At 45.7% G+C, this 18,840-nt stretch overlaps 1 protein-coding gene and 1 long non-coding RNA gene across 3 annotated transcripts in view; one reads left to right on the plus strand and one right to left on the minus strand.

The window, feature by feature from the left end:
• Positions 1-1,734: 1,734 nt before the first annotated feature.
• Positions 1,735-10,966, plus strand: EMC7 (ER membrane protein complex subunit 7). Its single transcript, XM_077260627.1, has 5 exons — positions 1,735-2,036; positions 3,478-3,597; positions 4,326-4,464; positions 8,756-8,836; positions 10,172-10,966. The coding sequence occupies exons 1-5, from the start codon at positions 1,780-1,782 to the stop codon at positions 10,319-10,321; spliced, it is 747 nt and encodes a 248-aa protein (XP_077116742.1). The 5' UTR covers positions 1,735-1,779; the 3' UTR covers positions 10,322-10,966.
• Positions 10,967-12,404: 1,438 nt separating this feature from the next.
• Positions 12,405-18,840, minus strand: part of LOC143772057 (uncharacterized) — an 81,060-nt gene continuing 74,624 nt past the window's right edge. For both annotated transcript variants that reach the window (XR_013215098.1, XR_013215097.1), the window contains 2 exons: positions 16,194-16,331; positions 12,405-12,697 (listed from right to left, as the gene is read on the minus strand). This is a non-coding gene — a long non-coding RNA (uncharacterized LOC143772057). The remainder of the gene's footprint in view (positions 12,698-16,193; positions 16,332-18,840) is intronic.

The raw sequence follows: 18,840 nt of genomic DNA on the forward strand, positions 1-18,840 counted from the left end.
TAAGGTGATAGGCCCATTTTTTTCACAGAGCGGTCTGTGACTGCAAACACGTATCTTGACATGTTGGAAATGTATGCAGTGCCACAATTTCCAGAAGGTGTCATCTTTCAACAGGACGGCGCTGCTCCAAACTACGCCACCATTGTTCCTGAGTTTCTGGATAACACATTCCCCTGGTGGTGGATAGGCAGGGGTTCTATCAAGCCATGGCCACCACGATCCCCGGATCTGACGCCCTTAGAATTTTACTTTTGAAGTTATGTGAAGCAACATGTGTACATTGAACTTCACTATCACTTGGATATGTGTAGGGCAACAAATGAAGCCCACATCGAACTGCACTGAATAGGTGTGAAACTGGGAGATTTTTATTTTATTTGGAGCAGAGTTCATATCTCATACGTCTTTTCTTGCTTTCCAGTGACTGGTCAAAAGTGCACCATGACTTTACGGACACACTGTGCATATATACACTCACCGGCCACTTTATTAGGTACACCATGCTAGTAACGGGTTGGACCCCCTTTTGCCTTCAGAACTGCCTCAATTCTTCGTGGCATAGATTCAACAAGGTGCTGGAAGCATTCCTCAGAGATTTTGGTCCATATTGACATGATGGCATCACACAGTTGCCGCAGATTTGTCGGCTGCACATCCCAAAGATGCTCCATACAAGGCAGGATGGATCCATGCTTTCATGTTGTTTACGCCAAATTCTGACCCTACCATCCGAATGTCGCAGCAGAAATCGAGACTCATCAGACCAAGCAACGTTTTTCCAATCTTCTACTGTCCAATTTTGATGAGCTTGTACAAATTGTAGCCTCAGTTTCCTGTTCTTAGCTGAAAGGAGTGGTACCCGGTGTGGTCTTCTGCTGCTGTAGCCCATCTGCCTCAAAGTTCGACGCACTGTGCGTTCAGAGATGCTCTTAGGCCTACCTTGGTTGTAACGGGTGGCGATTTGAGTCACTGTTGCCTTTCTATCAGCTCGAACCAGTCTGCCCATTCTCCTCTGACCTCTGGCATCAACAAGGCATTTCCGCCCACAGAACTGCCGCTCACTGGATTTTTTTTCTTTTTCGGACCATTCTCTGTAAACCCTAGAGATGGTTGTGCGTGAAAATCCCAGTAGATCAGCAGTTTCTGAAATACTCAGACCAGCCCTTCTGGCACCAACAACCATGCCACGTTCAAAGGCACTCAAATCACCTTTCTTCCCCATACTGATGCTCGGTTTGAACTGCAGGAGATTGTCTTGACCATGTCTACATGCCTAAATGCACTGAGTTGCCGCCATGTGATTGGCTGATTAGAAATTAAGTGTTAACAAGAAGTTGGACAGGTGTACCTAATAAAGTGGCCAGTGAGTGTATTTTATATATATATACAGTGTGTGTATATATATATATATTATTTTTTTATTTTATTTTTTTAAAGAAAGTCGCCCACAAAAAAAAAACACACAAGGAGTGCCTCCTGATTAATAAGCCCTGAGGAAAACTAAAAAATGAAGCAGATGGCCACAGGGCCTCTGTGACTCGCATAACCCCGGAGGACTCACATTTGACCGTGAACTACCTAACATTACATGTGAAGCAGCTAATAAGTCCAGTAAACCCAGCACAAACTGGTTACTAATGAGACATAGCAACCAGACGTCACGCCATTTGTGAGGTAAACATTGCATGGCGGCCATTTTGTTGTAGTCCTGACACCGGAGACATGTAGCGCTCGGATGACTCATAGTACAACTGCTGCTCCTCTGTGTCCCCGGCGTCCATGACGGAAGAGGAAGCGCACAGGGTGATTGTGTCTTCCTGTACCATCATGTCGGGGTTTCTGCCTCCTCTGTCCAGATGGAGCTTCATTTTTCTGCCCCTCCTGGCTGTGTGCTGGGCAGACACGGACATCATCAGCCCCGGCTCTGACAAGTTTAAGGTGGAAGGGCGGGCCGTGGTCCCGGGAGTCAGACCCCAGGACTGGGTGAGCGGTGCCCGGGTCCTGGTGGATGGAGAGGAACATGTTGGTTTCCTCAGGTGAGACATTAACCCTTTGCTGCCCACCATGGGCTGAGAATAGCGGCACTGGCCCTTTAAATGTACGCATTTATTATCTGTGGAAAATTCCTTGAAATGAAATCGTATTTTCAGAATCTCTGCTGTCTGTGAATGAGGCCTAAATATGTATGTGTATATATATATATATATATATATATATATATATATATATATATAAAATATATATTATATATACAACCCCGCTCCCCAGCGGATGACGCCGTTACTCTTAACCCCTTCCCCACCGGGCAGTTATCCTTTTTTTTTCCTTCCCTTCTTCCGACAGCCACCACTTTTTCATTCTTCCATCTGCAGAGCCACACAAAAGCTCGTGTTTTGCAGGACGAGTTGTGGAAGTGACGGACGCCATTTGTGTTCCCATATAATGTACCGAAAACCTGAAAGAAAAAATACAAATGAGAGAAATCGGGGAAAAGTGAAAAGAACCTCCTGAGTTCTTGGGTTTGTTTTTATGTTGTAAAAAAAAAAAGATGGAAACCTGAGTCCCCGGGGGAGAGCGGCCGCACTAATCTCAGCAGTTTTGTGTCACTGTCTTCTGGGGTCTGTAACTAGCTTCCCAGCAATGGACCTTTTTGGGTCCTTATCTCTAGACTTTGGGTACATATGGTCTGTTAATTACTTTTTGTTGCAGTTCTGGGGGGGGAAGTGGCACAACTAATAACCTCAGCTCTGGTGTTTTGGTTTTAGAGGTTTACTAGCGTTTATATATTCATAGATAAATGCAATAATTGCAAAAGAAATATATATAATAGTGTGTGTTCTCATGTGATGCACAGCTTTCTAGGAGCACTGATCTGGCAGCGGTCACAGTGGACTTCAGCAAACTCCCATCTGCTTTGGCGACCTATTGGCACCTCTCGATGGTGTATTTTCTACTGGGGTCCCGTGGGTTCCTCTATCCGGTGGTCCCGTGGGTTCCTCTACCCGGTGGTCCCGTGGGTTCCTCTACCGTGATTGTGCCACCCAAGTGAAGCTGTGATTGACAGTGGGACCCCACTCCATGACGTCATAGTACTGACTGGGAAGGAGTAAGTGGGTGCAGTCCTCGGCTTATAGGACGTGTCAGGTATTCTCACATCTGCAGTGTGACCTGAGTTATACTTTTTCCAGAGCACGATTGATTCGCAGGTGCCAGCTGTATTGCACAGATAAAACCCCATTGTAACGGCTGGGATCAGAGAACTCGGATCCTGCCTGCTTACCACCTTACATGATACTGTCACAGCATCTAAACAGTTAGTCAGCAAGAGACGGTTCCCAGTGTCCCTCTGCGACCCCCTTGCGGAGTGCCCACGGCCTGCCCTGTCAGCTAGGGGCCTAACAGCCTCCTGTGCTGCTGCGTGCAGACTCCTATCAGCCAGACATTTCTCAGTGTCTTCCACTTCCTTCCTGTGTGTAGGACTGACGGCAGCTTTATGGTCCATGATGTTCCTTCTGGCTCCTACGTGGTAGAAGTTGTGTCTCCGGCGCACCGATTCGAGCCTGTCCGTGTCGACATTACATCCAAGGGAAAAATGAGGTATGGAACCACAGCAATGAGTATCCGCTATAATGGAGGAGGTGCAGCACCAGATATTGGGGAGACATACAGCTCTGGCAAAAATTAAGAGACCACCACATCAAAACCCTGTCATGGGCAGCCAATCTCCAGACCTGAACCCCATTGAAAACCTCTGGAATGTAATCAAGAGGATGATGGATAGTCACAAGCCATCAAACAAAGAAGAACTGCTTACATTTTTGCGCCAGCAGCAGTGTGAAAGACTGGTGGAAAGCATGCCAAGAGGCATGAAAGCTGTGATTAAAAATCATGGTTATTCCACAAAATATGGATTTCTGAACTCTTCCTGAGTTATAACATTAGTATTGTTGTTTCTAAATGATTATGAACTTGTTTCCTTTGCATTATTTGAGGTTTGAAAGCACTGGTTGTTTTTGTTTTTTTTTTCATTTTGACCATTTTTCTTTTTCAGAAAATAAATACAAAATGTATTGCTTGGAACTTCGGAGACATGTTGTCAGAAGCTTATAGAATAAAAGAACAATTCACATTTTACTCAAAAATATACCTATAAGAGAAAAATCAGACAAACTGAACATTTTGCAGCGGTCTCTTAATTTTTGCCAGAGCTGTATATTAGGGGGGCGTTCTAAATCACCTTTAATATTTTATCTATCAAAATCTACCTCTTTTTATCAGGTGCAGATATTGCTTTAATTTGCTGACTTTTTCATTCTTTTCTCAAGGGCAAGATACGTAAATCACATCAAGACCTCAGAAGTGGTCCGCCTGCCGTACCCTCTACAGATGAAATCGTCCGGACCCCCATCCTACTTTATCAAGCGAGAGACCTGGGGATGGACTGACTTCCTCATGAACCCCATGGTACGTGCTGAGTAGATAAAGGTACCTTCACACGAAACGACTTTGTAACGATATCGCTAGCGATCCGTGACGTTGCAGCGTCCTGGCTAGCGATATCGTTTAGTTTGACACGCAGCAGCGATCAGGATCCTGCTGTGATGTCGCTGAATAAAGTCCAGAACTTAATTTGGTCGTCCGATCGCCGTGTATCGTTGTGTTTGACAGCAAAAGCAACGATACCAGCGATGTTTTACACTGGTAACCAGGGTAAACATCGGGTTACCAAGCGCAGGGCCGCGCTTAGTAACCCGATGTTTACCCTGGTTACCAGTGTAAAAGTAAAAAAACCAAACAGTACATACTCACCTGCGCGTCCCCCAGCGTCTGCTTCCTGACACTTACTGAGCGCCGGCCCTAAAGTGAAAGTGAAAGCACAGCGGTGACGTCACCGCTCTGCTGTTAGGGCCGGAGCTCAGTCAGTGTCAGGAAGCAGACGCTGGGGGACACGCAGGTGAGTATGTACTGTTTTTTTTTTTTTACTTTTACGCTGGTAACCAGGGTAAACATCGGGTTACTAAGCGCGGCCCTGCGCTTAGTAACCCGATGTTTACCCTGGTTACCCGGGGACCTCGGAATCGTTGGTCGCTGGAGAGCGGTCTGTGTGACAGCTCTCCAGCGACCAAACAGCGACGCTGCAGCGATCGGCATCGTTGTCGCTATCGCTGCAGCGTCGCTTCGTGTGAAGGTACCTTAAGTCCGTCGTTCTGCTTGAAGATTGCAGCACAGATTACAACCATTGTCATGTATTTTACTATCAGTACATCCTCATATCCTCGGGGGGTATCTTGTTATAACAGAACTCCAAATTTCCTGCATAGAGATAAGATCACAATCCTAGACTTGAAATTGCTACTAGAGGGAGCCGATTCCACCATGTATGCAGGTAGCTCCCCCTGGTGGTGGCTGCATGCAGCCTTTTATCTAATAAAGGGATGCCTCAATTTGGTATATAAAAAAAAAATATACATTGTTTTACTCACCATCTCCAAGTTCATCAACAAATCTCCGCTGCTCCTGGTGTCTGACATTGGCTGCGGCGCTGATGTCACGACCACAACTCAGTGTTGAGTGTTCCCTCTACCCTGATAGAGCCACTTAGCTAACTAATTGGCCTCCCACCTGACACTAGCATTGCAGCCAATTACAGAGACCGGGAGCAGTGGCAGAAGCGACACTCGGGACCTGGGGATGATAAGTAAAGCAACATTTATTTTCTGTTATATTACACTGCACCCAGTGACTTTTCTAAAAGGGAACGAGCCCTTGTAAATCTGTGGTTAACACATCCAGTTCTCTTTGTTGCTAGTTTGTATTTTTCCTCAGTCTCTGACAGCAGCAATTAACATGTGCCATCAGGGAGTGCATCATTAAATTTGCCCACTGGCATGCCAGTGACATGATCACGGGGTGCCGATGGGTTGTCATTACAGCCTGGGAGTTTATTGGAGATCCTCGTGCCTATGACACAGCATTTAGCTGGCATTCATAGGAGACAGGGCTGTGGAGTTGGTAAATCAAACCTGCCATTCCTTAATTTCCCTGACTCAGACCCCACAGCACTGCCTCACTACTGAGCATGTACATAAAGTGCAGCACAGATTCATCTCATCTACGACTCCACAGCACTGGTCACTACTGAGCATGTACATAAAGTGCAGCACAGATTCATCTCATCTACGACTCCACAGCGCTGGTCACTACTGAGCATGTACATAAAGTGCAGCACAGATTCATCTCATCTACGACTCCACAGCGCTGGTCACTACTGAGCATGTACATAAAGTGCAGCACAGATTCATCTCATCTACGACTCCACAGCGCTGGTCACTACTGAGCATGTACATAAAGTGCAGCACAGATTCATCTCATCTACAACTCCACAGCACTGGTCACTACTGAGCATGTACATAAAGTGCAGCACAGATTCATCTCATCTACGACTCCACAGCGCTGGTCACTACTGAGCATGTACATAAAGTGCAGCACAGATTCATCTCATCTACAACTCCACAGCACTGGTCACTACTGAGCATGTACATAAAGTGCAGCACAGATTCATCTCATCTACGACTCCACAGCGCTGGTCACTACTGAGCATGTACATAAAGTGCAGCACAGATTCATCTCATCTACAACTCCACAGCACTGGTCACTACTGAGCATGTACATAAAGTGCAGCACAGATTCATCTCATCTACGACTCCACAGCGCTGGTCACTACTGAGCATGTACATAAAGTGCAGCACAGATTCATCTTACCTAAAAGCTGAGATCCTTAGATCAGGAACAGAACAGACATTTATAGGACGTTTCATTCCCAAATTATTATAAAAACATATTCAGCACATCCTGCTTTGTACTACTGTACCCAATGTATTATATATAATAGGAGTCCATTTTATACCAACTTCGACTGTACTAAAATAGACAGACTCCACAGCCCAGATAAGAAATTGTGATTATCACAATTCGTAGCAGTGCTGATAATTGCAGCCTCACAACTAACAAATACAGTAAAAAGTGAAAAAAAATGTTTTTAAAAATATAAATTCAAATCTCTCATCTTTTATCCCACTAAAAATAAATCAATGCAAAAAGCGTTTATCACTGCTTTTGTAAAAGTCTGAGCTATAAAAATAAAGTAAATTAATCCGATCAGTAAACATTGTAATGCGAAAAAAATATATAAATGCCCAAATTACATTTTTTGGGGGCCACTGCAATAAGAGGCGATCAAAACATCTACCTTAAAATGGTATCAGTAAATACATCAGCTCGGAGCACAAAAGATAAGCCCTCATCAAGCCCTAGATGCCGAAAATTGATAATGTTACGGGTCTGAGCAAATGGCTGCACAAGCAAACATTTTTTAATTTTTTACAAAACTCTATATGTTTGGTATTTGTTAATCATGCTGCCCATCAGCTTTACCTACACTGAACACGGTAAATAAAAAACAATTGTGGAATTTGTTTTCCCGCTTTCCAGTACATGACATTTACAATTACGACTCATCCCGCAAAAAACAAGTCCTCGTATGGCTATGTGGATGGAAAAATAAAAAATGTTATGGCTCTGGGAAGAAGGGAAGGGAAAAAAACAGAAATTGACCATGGCACGAAGGAGTTAAAGGGAACCCATCACCTGATTGATGCTGCCCAAACCGCGGGCAACGTAAATCAGAGCCTGTCTGTGCATGATTGCAACCAAACACTCCAGCGTTTCAGAGAAAATATAATTTAAAGATCCAGCCAGGGGCTATAGTCATAGAGCAGACAAGTCCAGCTTCTCCCAGCGCTGCTGGAGGTGACTGACCCGCATTGTTTCAATCATCTGCAGCAGTGTCAGGAAGAAAACATACCTGGTGCAATCGTGCACAGCCAGGCGCTGATGGACGCTGTGTGCTGTTAGGGCACCAAAAATCGGATTCCTTTTTAATTTATTATTCTTTGTACATAGGCGCATGAGGGCTCATCTTACAGTACCTGTGGGGCGATTTGGAGTTTTTGAATAAATCCATTCACGTTTCCCCCTAAAAAAACAAAAACTTGGCATTTCTATTGTGTGTTTTGTAGGAAAGTGCAGCAACCCAAAAAAGTATATATGTTTTTCAGTTTTAATTTGTCTTTAAAAAAAAAAAAAAAATTACTGTAGGGGTCAAATAATTTCATATAATTTGTACAGATGCTTTGATACCAAGTGTGTGTATGTGTATATAGATAGCTAGATAGTCATAAAAATTATAATTGCCCCCTTTCCACATGCAAAAGAAATATTAATATATTTTTATTTTTTTCTGAATTTCGAAAAAAGGTTTTTTTCATTATATTTTACACTGTATTTGTTAGTCCCCATAGAACCTGAGACCACTTCTGCGGGTATGCAGAAAATGTGAAAATCCTGGTTTTCTATGTAGCACAATTTATGGCCGACCGTTGCAGGAGTAAGCCGTCTGCCTGGCTGCCGTGGCATCCCATCCACGCCATTACTTCACGGTGGGGTAGAGGGGGATTCTGTCATTTAGATGTCGCTGTCAAAGGTTGACACCAGCGATTGGACCAAATTGAGCACCCGCCCCTTGATGTTATTCTTATGTTGGGGCAAGAAGGGGGTTAAAGTATTTTAGCTCCAGGGAAAAAAAGGAAAAGAATGCTTGGCCATTCAGGGGTTAATGCTGTTAGGTCTTATCTGTACTTTTTGTTATTTCACTAATTCCCTCTAAGAAAAATCTGACATTTCTGTTCCCTTACAGGTGATGATGATGGTCCTGCCACTTCTGATCTTCGTACTGCTTCCTAAAGTTGTGAACACGAGCGACCCAGAAATGAGGCGGGTGAGTAAGAGCGAGCAAGTGTGGGTAAGAGTGAGCGTGCGTGGGTAAGAGTGAGGGTGCGTAGATAATCAGCCACAGCTCAGAATAACCAAACTGTGCACAACTCTTAGGGTAAGTAGTATACAGCAGCCAGAAGAGTTTGACCCAATTGTTAAAACATAACCTTTACTAATAAATTTAAAATGGACAAACTAAACACATATAATACCAAAAAAAAGAGTGCTCATGACGAAAACTGTGCTCTAGTAAAAAAAACTGGTTTGATCTCACCAATTATGGACGAAAGGGTCCCCACATTGGTTATGCAGGGTCCAGGGAGGGTCCACGGTAGCAGAGTGAGGTAGGGGATATGGGGACCTTTTCCCTAAACCCCTGTCGTGCCCCAGCAGTAACTCCTGTCCTCACAAGGACAGGCCCCAAGTAAGCCTCACTATGGACACCCCCAACTTGAAAAATATCTCAAACGCCTCCCTACGCGTTTCCGCTCCAATCCCGGAGATTCATCAGGGGAGTTTTCAATGGCCAACAGGCCCAGATATCAGCTCAAATGTCCATAAGAGTCGGGTATTACCAGTGGCTAAGTAGTCCCAGGAGTGAGCGATCCTATGTGGCCATGAGGCGTTTGAGATATTTTTCAAGTTTTGACGATGCGGAGAAAAAAAATTGCTACAAGCTGCGTCCTACGCTGGTCGCCGCATCGTCAAAACGACGCATGTGGAAGCATCCGCATACAGCGGCACGACCTGCGTACCTAATGTTACAGATAGAAACAAAAAAAGGAACAGCACAGTATAAATACTTATCTTCGGGTGTAAGGCCCCTAGACAATCTGTCCAATGATTATCCAAACTTCATAGAATTCCAAGAAAGAGGCAGCACTCCATTGTTTCAGTGGAAAAATGTGCAGGATTTTAATCAACCCACATGTCTGGGCAACGTTTCGGCTACAAATGAGCCTTTCTCAAGCCTTGAGAAAGGCTCGTTTGTAGCCGAAACGTCGCCCAGACATGTGGGTTGATTAAAATCCTGCACAGTTTTCCACTGAAACAATGGAGTGCTGCCTCTTTCTTGGAATTTTATAATGTTAGAGATAGGTACACATGCCGCATGCAGAAGTAGGCGGAGCTAGCGGCAGAAGTGCGGCCGAGGGCGGGGCTTCATTGAGGAAGTCTGCAGCTCCTCAAAGCGCTAGTGTGAAACTAGCCTTAGAGGGAGTGTGCGTGGGTAAGAGGGTGCGTGGGTGAGTAAGCGCGTGCATCTGTGAGCATTCCCCTTCCGGCGGCCTCACCGTTCCCCTTCCGGCAGCCTCACCGTTCTTTTTTTTTTCCTCTTAAGGAAATGGAGCAGTCCATGAACATGTTGAACTCCAACCCTGAGCTGCCGGACGTTTCTGAATTCATGACCAGACTTTTCACATCAAAGTCCTCCAGCAAATCCAGCAGCGGCAGCAAATCGGGGAAGAGCGGAGTTGGGAAGAGGAGATAGTTATACCTGGGCGTGTAAATGCCCACTCATTAGCTCGTGTAATTCTTCCCACTGGACTCACCCACTCGCTCCGATTTCTTGTAGACCTTTATGGATTTTGCCTTTGTCTCTGTGTTTTGTGTTTTTTGTTTGGGGCTGGGCGGAGATTATATAATGGCTCAATGCCTGTAGACCCAGAGAGGTGTTTTATGCGCCTTGAAAACTGCATGTATAACACGCTTGGTGCCTGAACACTTACCTGAATTATATTAGAAAAATTCACAATTTTTTTTTTTTTTGCTCATATTGTGATGTCAGGAAACGCAGCATTCTGCACGCTGATAATAATCTTTATAAGGATTGAATTAAATGAGAAGAACATGGCTGCTTCTCTTCCTTTTTAACATAAATAATCCATAGGTTGCCAATGAAATTGCTCTTCGGGCTCAGTCCTGTTCACTTTACCGGGGCTGAACAGCAATCCTAAACGTATTATCCCTGTTCTTGTGCGCTCCATTGTAAAAGCGAACAATACGCGGAGCCATCCAATCAGACCCATACACATTAAGGGTCCTTCTGGGGGACACATGGAAAAACTCCACTACCTGTCTAATTCTGGACCATTGAGTGGATTAGATTCTGCCGTTCATATCCATAGGAGTAAGGGGGGGGGGAAGGAAAGCCATGCGTGTAAAAACTGTAATGTAGCCTAAAAGGAAGCACTAATGTTCTTCTGATCTGATACAATCCTTTTAAAAGGGGGTTCTTGTTCAAGTTTGTTGTTTTTTTTAAAGATCCTGAATTGGTTAAAGTAGTAAAAGCAGGAATACATGCCATTAGAGTTAGCTTGAATGGATTAGCAGGATCCAGTCCATCGGCTGTATCCATGATCTGTGGCCTCTGGACGGGAGCCCTGAGAACCTCCTACCTCCAGGCATCTGCATATCTTTTGATTAGTCAGCCTTGCAGGGTGTCATGGCGGCGTGATGCATATGTGATGTGGAGCTAGGTCAGCTAGTCCAAAGAAGAGCTGCAAATGCAGGAGGTAGGAGGCCGCTCGCGGATGCCAAGAGGTAAGAGGCCATTGTCAGGGGTCCAGTACCACACAGTAGTGACATAGCCGAGAGGGCTATCATTGGTCCCCTATGTTTTGTGAGTGATGTGGGGTCTTCTCCTGCCCCTGTGCCGTCACAACCACTGTTATTGTACTTCACTCTTCTGTGTACGTACTACTGGGGGACAGAGTGAATCGCTGCTGAATTGCCCCGATTATTTCACTAATTGATTTGATCTATGGAAGGACCTGGCGATGGATGGCAGCAGAGGCTCAGCCATGTACCTATTTACCCTGTATGTCTGCAGCTTGTGCTCCCGCGCACGGCCGCTCTGCCTACATTAAACTGTGAAACCATTTTAACCCTGTTTGCTTCAGTTGTTTTTATGGGCTGCTTGAATTTTCGCTTTAGATCTGATGTGAAAATGTCAGCGTGTTGTGACTCCGGCTGGTGTTAGGACACATTACACTATGGGGGAATCCGATATTTGAGACAGAATGCTCATTGGTCTCTATATGATGTGACTCAGCAGTGCGCCATCTTTAGGAACCTGAGGGAATAATTGCAGCCGCTTTACCTGAACTGTAAGCAGAGTTTCTGCACAAGAAAACATACCTTTTAGGTTTGGGAGAAGTGTGGCTTAAGCAGCTCTATGAGAAGGTGGGTTGTCGGATCTGTTGTCAGAACCCAGCGTGGGATGTGCCGAGAAGAAAGAAGCCCCACTCCTGTCTTACATTTTTGGGGGGCTGATTGGGAGACGTTCTCATTGCTTACATTGGGTTGTGCCTTAAACATTAGGCTGCAGCCATCGCCCCTTCTGGTGGTCTACTTGTCGGATTGTGACACTGCAGACGTGAAAGTCCTATTCCTGAGCCTGGAGCATGTGCTCTATGAGGCAGTAATGGCTGCAGTGGTCTCCTCTGGATAAGGATAAAAAAGCTGGCAGACGCAGTTTACTCTGGGAGTTGTAGTTCTCTAGTAACTGCAGAGGTGCAGGTTGGTATTCACACCCGAGTATTTCATTAGAAAGTATTCAGAGAATCGAGTCATTTATTCATTCTGGAAGTTTATAAACACCTTAATGTACGAATTATGGACATTTCTGTACAAATGATGATGAGTTATCATGGAAAGTCATTATGCCCTCCAGGGAAAACGGGAAAACCATTATCTGGGTAATAGTTGGGGGGATCTATAGCGGGATACAATACTCCGGGAAAATCGGGCAGATAATCAGGTGGAGGATGAATAGGATACGGATCATATGGGAAAGGGATACGCGGTTTAACAGGTGGGCGAAACGGTCCATAGAAAGGAGGAATTGTTGGGACCGGCTGGATCCCTGCAAAAAAGCACAAATCAGTGTTACTATAGTACACAGCCAGAAATCCCACAGACGGTACAGGCTGTACGGCCCCATCAGTAAGACCCCTTGGGACTGTATGTTATACTTGTCTGGTTTCTCCTTAGCTTTGCGAAGTTGGTGCCACGCACCTATCTCACGTCCTACTGCAGCCCACCCTTCTCTTGTCCTGCTGTAGACCAAATATTCTCACTTCCAGCAATAGCCCACCCGTCTTACTTCTGGCTGCAGCCCACCTGTCTCACTTCTGGCTGCAGCCCACCCGTCTCACTTGTGGCTGCAGACCACCCGTCTCATGTCCAACTGCAGCCCACCCATCTAACTTACGGTTGCAGCCAACCCGTCTCACATCTAGCAGAAGCCTACCCATCTCCTTTCAGACTGCAGCCCACCTGTCTCACAGAGGCAGCCCACCCGTCTCACTTGTGGCTGCAGACCACCCGTCTCATGTCCAACTGCAGCCCACCCATCTAACTTACGGTTGCAGCCAACCCGTCTCACATCTAGCAGAAGCCTACCCATCTCCTTTCAGACTGCAGCCCACCTGTCTCACAGAGGCAGCCCACCCGTCTCACTTCTGGCTGCAGCTCACCATCCCTCACTTCCGGCTCTAGCCCACCCATCTCACTGCCAGCTGGAGACCACCCGTCTCACTTCTGGCTAAAGCCCACCCATCTCACATCTGGCTGCAGCCCACCAGTCTCACATGTGGCTGCAGCCCTCCCTGTCTCACTTCCGGCTGCAGTCCACCCGTCTCGCTTCCGGCTGCAGTCCACCCGTCTCGCTTCCGGCTGCAGTCCACCCGTCTCGCTTCCGGCTGCAGTCCACCCGTCTCGCTTCCGGCTGCAGTCCACCCGTCTCGCTTCCGGCTGCAGTCTACCCGTCTCGCTTCCGGCTGCAGTCTACCCGTCTCGCTTCCGGATGCAGTCTACCCGTCTCGCTTCCGGCTGCAGTCTACCCGTCTCGCTTCCGGCTGCAGTCTACCCGTCTCGCTTCCGGCTGCAGTCTACCCGTCTCGCTTCCGGATGCAGTCTACCCGTCTCGCTTCCGGATGCAGTCTACCCGTCTCGCTTCCGGATGCAGTCTACCCGTCTCGCTTCCGGCTGCAGCCCACCCCTCTCGCTTCTGGCTGCAACCCCCCTCGCCTCACTTCCGGCAGCAGCCCACCCGTCTCGCTTCCGGCTGCAACCCACCCGTCTTGCTTGGGGTTGGAACCATCCCTCCCCCCCCGTCTCACTTCCAGTTGCAGCCTACCAGTCTCACTGCCGGCTGTAGCCCACCCGTCTCACTGCCGGCTGTAGCCCACCCGTCTCACTTCCGGCGCACCAGTCTCACTTCTGGCTGCAGCTCACCATCCTCACTTCTGGCTCTAGCCCACCCGTCTCACTTCCGGCTGGAGACCACCTATCTCACTTGTGGCTAAAGCCCACCCATCTCACATCTGGCTGCAGCCCACCAGTCTCACTTGTGGCTGCAGCCCTCCCTGTCTCACTTCCAGGTGTAGCTCACCCGTCTCACTTCTGGCTGCAGTCCACCCGTCTCACTTCCGGTTGCACCTTCTCCCCCCCCCCCCCTACTTCTCACTTCTGGCTGCAGTCCACCCGTCTCACTTCTGGCTAAAGCTCACCCGTCTCACATCTGGCTGCAGCCCGCCAGTCTCACTTGTGGCTGCAGCCCTCCCTGTCTCACTTCCAGGTGTAGCACACCCGTCTCACTTCTGGCTGCAGTCCACCCATCTCACTTCCGGCTGCACCTTCCCCCCCGCAAACCCCCCCCCCCACTTCTCACTTCTGGCTGCAGTCCACCCATCTCACTTCTGGCTAAAGCTCACTCGTCTCACTTCTGGCTGCAGTCCACCCGTCTCACTTCTGGCTGCAGACCACCCGTCCGTCTCACTTCCGGCTGCATCTCTCCCCCCCACTTCTCACTTCTGGCTGCAGTCCACCCGTCTCACTTCTGGCTAAAGCTCACACGTCTCACTTCTGGCTGCAGCCCACCCATCTCACTTCTGGCTGCACCTTCCCCCCACTTCTCACTTCTGGCTCTAGACCACCTGTCTTATTTCCAGCTGCAGCCCAGCCATCTCACTTCCGGCTGTAGCTCACCCGTCCCACTTCCAGCTGCAGCCCACCCGTCTAACTTCCGGTAACAGCCAACCGGTTTCACATCCAGCAGAAGCCTACCTATCTCCTTTCAGACTGCAGCCCACCCGCCTCACGTCCTGTTGCAGCCCACCCATCTCACTTCTGGCTTCAACTCCCCTCGCCTCACTTCCGACAGCAGCCCACCCATCTCGCTTCCGGCTACAACCCACCCATCTTGCTTCGGGTTGGAACCATTCCCCCTCCCCCCGTCTCACTTCCAGTTGCAGCCTACCGGTCTCACTTCCGGCTGTAGGGCACCCGTCTCACTTCCGGCTGTAGCGCACCCGTCTCACTTCTGGCTGTAGCTCACCCGTCTTACTTCTGGCTGTAGCGCACCCGTCTCACTTCTGGCTGCAGCTCACCATCCTCACTTCCGGCTCTAGCCCAACCGTCTCACTTCTGGCTAAAGCCCACCCGTCTCACGGTTGCAGCCTACCAGTCTCACTTGTGGCTGCAGCCCTCCCTGTCTCATTTCCAGGTGTAGCGCACCCTTCTCACTTCTGGCTGCAGTCCACCCGTCTCACTTCTGGCTAAAGCTCACCCGTCTCACTTCTGGCTGCAGCCCACCCATCTCACTTCCGGCTGCACCTTCCCCCCCCCCCACTTCTCACTTCTGGCTCTAGACCACCCGTCTCACTTCGGTCTGAAGCCCACCCATCTCGCTTACGACTCCAGCCCATCCAGCTGCAGCCCTATCCTATCCCTTTATGACCCAATCCATATCTCCTGCTATGCCTATCCTTAGGAAGGAGGTGACATCATTTGTGACAGCCCAAGGCAAAGCCGAGAGTACAAACTGTCACAAGAAAATCGGGGAAAAATACTCAAAATGATGCCAAAAAGGTGCTGTGTTTTTTTCTTTAGATTATTAAAGGGTCTACTTTTTCATAAACAGCATCAGTCTTGTCCATTGACAGTCATCCACCTTTACTTAAATTATGGGATGAGCTGAAATACCACAAATAGCCTGTGGACATGAGTGGCGCTGTTTCCAGGGCATTCTTCTTTTCTACGTTCTTTATTCCTCTCTTCTTTGACCCAATCCTATCTCCCGAAACCCACATTGATCAGCTGTTTGTGATGTCTGTACATTGGCTTGTGGCCTTTTTTGGTAGTGCAGCTCAACTCCCATTGAAATGAATATGAGCTGAGCTACGTCCAATCACTGGCCTTAGTGGAGAGGCCTGAGGTCACTGATTGACTGGAACGGTCATGTATTGAGTGTCATCACTATCGAAAAAGCCAACAAGCCTGGTGAGGACCCCTAGAGCAGCAGCACGGGAGCAGCGGGGTCATGGGTTTTTCTTCTTTCACAATTTTTGTTCCTTTACCTCTAGAAACCTTCATGCACAGATGTTTACATCCATTGAAACAGCATTTCTCGTTCCTTTTGCAGATATTCATTTCATCACAACCATATCCAGCTATAGAAAGGCAGTGAACCTTTGGCAAAGGTGGAGGACATTCTCCTATGGAAATATATTATATTTAGATTTTATTTTACTTTTTTTATTTTTTTTATGTAAGAAAACATGCTCTGTAAAATAACATAAGTTAATAATTATTAAAATAAATATTTGTATATATCTGGATCCTGTGTTAGCTGTGTATAGGGGTGTTACCTGTCAGTGTCATCCTGACTCTGATGACAATGAGATTTCTGAAAAGTCTTTTGTACACAACAGGAGTCTAAAATAGCCCCAGTGGCCAGTGTGAGAATTGCAGGATTTATTTATTTGTTAACACAGATTGTGATATCAAAGAAAAACGTTGACAACATTTAAAAAAAAAAAAAATACATTTAACCCATTATCTACCAATGTCCTTTTTTGGGGACGCCTAATCTTTAGCTTCTAGCAACTAAGATTTTATAATTTTTATAATTAGGTCCAATTGTTTGTGTTGTGTTCGTAAAATGAATGTTTTCAAAATAGGAAATCATGTCATTGTCATTTTTTATTGAATATTGGGACGCCCTTTTCTAAAAAATCCGTACTTGTAAAAATTTTAATTTGGCAAGTAATGGGTTAACACAAAAACGAGAACGTCTGCGTTCATATTTTTGAATCTCTAAAATCCACATTAAAAATGCTTAAAATCCACTTACAAGTTTCTGATTTTATTTGAATGGGAAAATGTGCCGATACTGCAAGTCTCTTTCTTTCCCATGTTTTCTTAATACGTGGCTTTTAATTCTTTGGTACACTTTCTGGGGTGTAAATCGTGCAAAATGCAAGTTTGTCATTGTTTTTGCTTTTTTTTAATGTGTTTTTGGACATATGCTAAAAAAAATCCACAATTTTTGGAAAAAAACTGGGTGTGTGCACATGGAGTTTTTTTAGAAAAAAAACTTAAAATTCTCAAAAAACTCAGAAGTCCTCAGTTTGCTGTAAAAAAAAAAAAAAAAACAAACAAAAAATAAATAAATAAATAATCAAAAAGACTCCGTGTGCACAGTGCCATTGAGCAGCCACTTCTTTTTGAAGCGTTTTGGAGGAGGATTTGGAGAGTTTCCGCTAACTTTCCTTTTTAGCTATGCTATGTGCACGATTAATTTTTTGAAGATTTTTTTTAAATCCTCAAAAACTTGGAGGTTCTTCTCAGTTTCTTTTAAAAAAAAAAAAAAAACTCAGGGAAAAGATGTGCGCACAGACATTAAGCAGAAATGTAAAGGGTTTTTTAGGAGTTTTGAGATTTAGAGAGTTGCCGCTCAGTTTCTTTTCAGTCGCTATATACAGAGTGCAAATCCACTTCCAAGTCTCAAAAAAACCTTAAAATCTTGTTTCCATTCAGTTTCTGCTCTGAAAACTCATCAAAAAGACTCCTTGTGAACATACCCAATTTCTGCTCCAAAAACTCCCTGGAAAAAAGTTTTTAGAAGTTGAGAACTTGCCTAAAAGTCTGGAGCAATTATGCAAAAAGTTTTTGAAGCAGTTTTTAACATGGATTTTGGAGAAGAATACGCTTCACAATCTACCTTGTACATGATAAAGTTGGAGATAAAAAAAAATTTTCAGTAAAGCTAAATATGCCATCTGTTTTTTTATGTGGCATATACAGGTATGAGAGAAAAAGGAAAAAATGGGAACCAGCTCACCGACCGTAGAGAGAAGCACGGAAGCAGTCCTGATGAGACGTAGATAAATAGAAAAAACGAAATTTCCAGCTTACTCTTGATAAAATATAAATCTTTAATCCAAATGGTTAAAATAGCAATACAAGCTCCCTGGACCCACCATGACCCCGTGAGTCTTGGATAAAGACTGCTTGTCAGTCGAAACGCGTCGCTCTCCCTCACGGGGTCATGGTGGGTCCAGGGAGCTTGTATTGCTATTTTAACCATTTGGATTAAAGATTTATATTTTATCAAGAGTAAGCTGGAAATTTCGTTTTTTCTATTCCATATACAGGTATACAGGTTGCATTCATACAGAACCCAACCCAATGTGGCTTGGCATTTATAATTATGGGCCATGCCCATGTCACTGCATTCCAGATGAGTCATGGCTACACACAATGGAAGATCTTTAGTAAGCAGTCACCACTCCAGCTTTAGTGTCTACATGTGTAATCTTGTTTTACAAGCAATCAATGCTTGATTAAAGCAAAATCCACTGGGACTCTGTCTCTTTAAATGGGAATGTGTCATCAGAGACACCCCCTAGGGGTAAGTGCCCTCTGAAGTTTTGAGTTTTTTGGAGCAGGTCCATTTAAAAATTTTAAAAAAGCTTGGCTTTTGGCTGAGTTTTTTAAGAAGGAACTGAGCAAAAACTTTTGGAGGAGTTTTAAGATTTGGAAAAGGATTTAAGGAGTATTCTGCTCAAAACTAATAAAAAAAAACACTCTGTGGGCACATAGCCCTTGAAAATCGCTAAAAAAAAAATACTTGAAAGAATTTTCCTATTCATCTCTATTCTAATAAGACTAGCATGTCCGATGTTCAGTCTTTTGAGCGTTTTTTTTCTCTCTTCAAGTTTT

The sequence above is a fragment of the Ranitomeya variabilis genome, chromosome 1 (genome assembly GCF_051348905.1).
Source record: "Ranitomeya variabilis isolate aRanVar5 chromosome 1, aRanVar5.hap1, whole genome shotgun sequence".
Taxonomy (NCBI): domain Eukaryota; kingdom Metazoa; phylum Chordata; class Amphibia; order Anura; family Dendrobatidae; genus Ranitomeya; species Ranitomeya variabilis.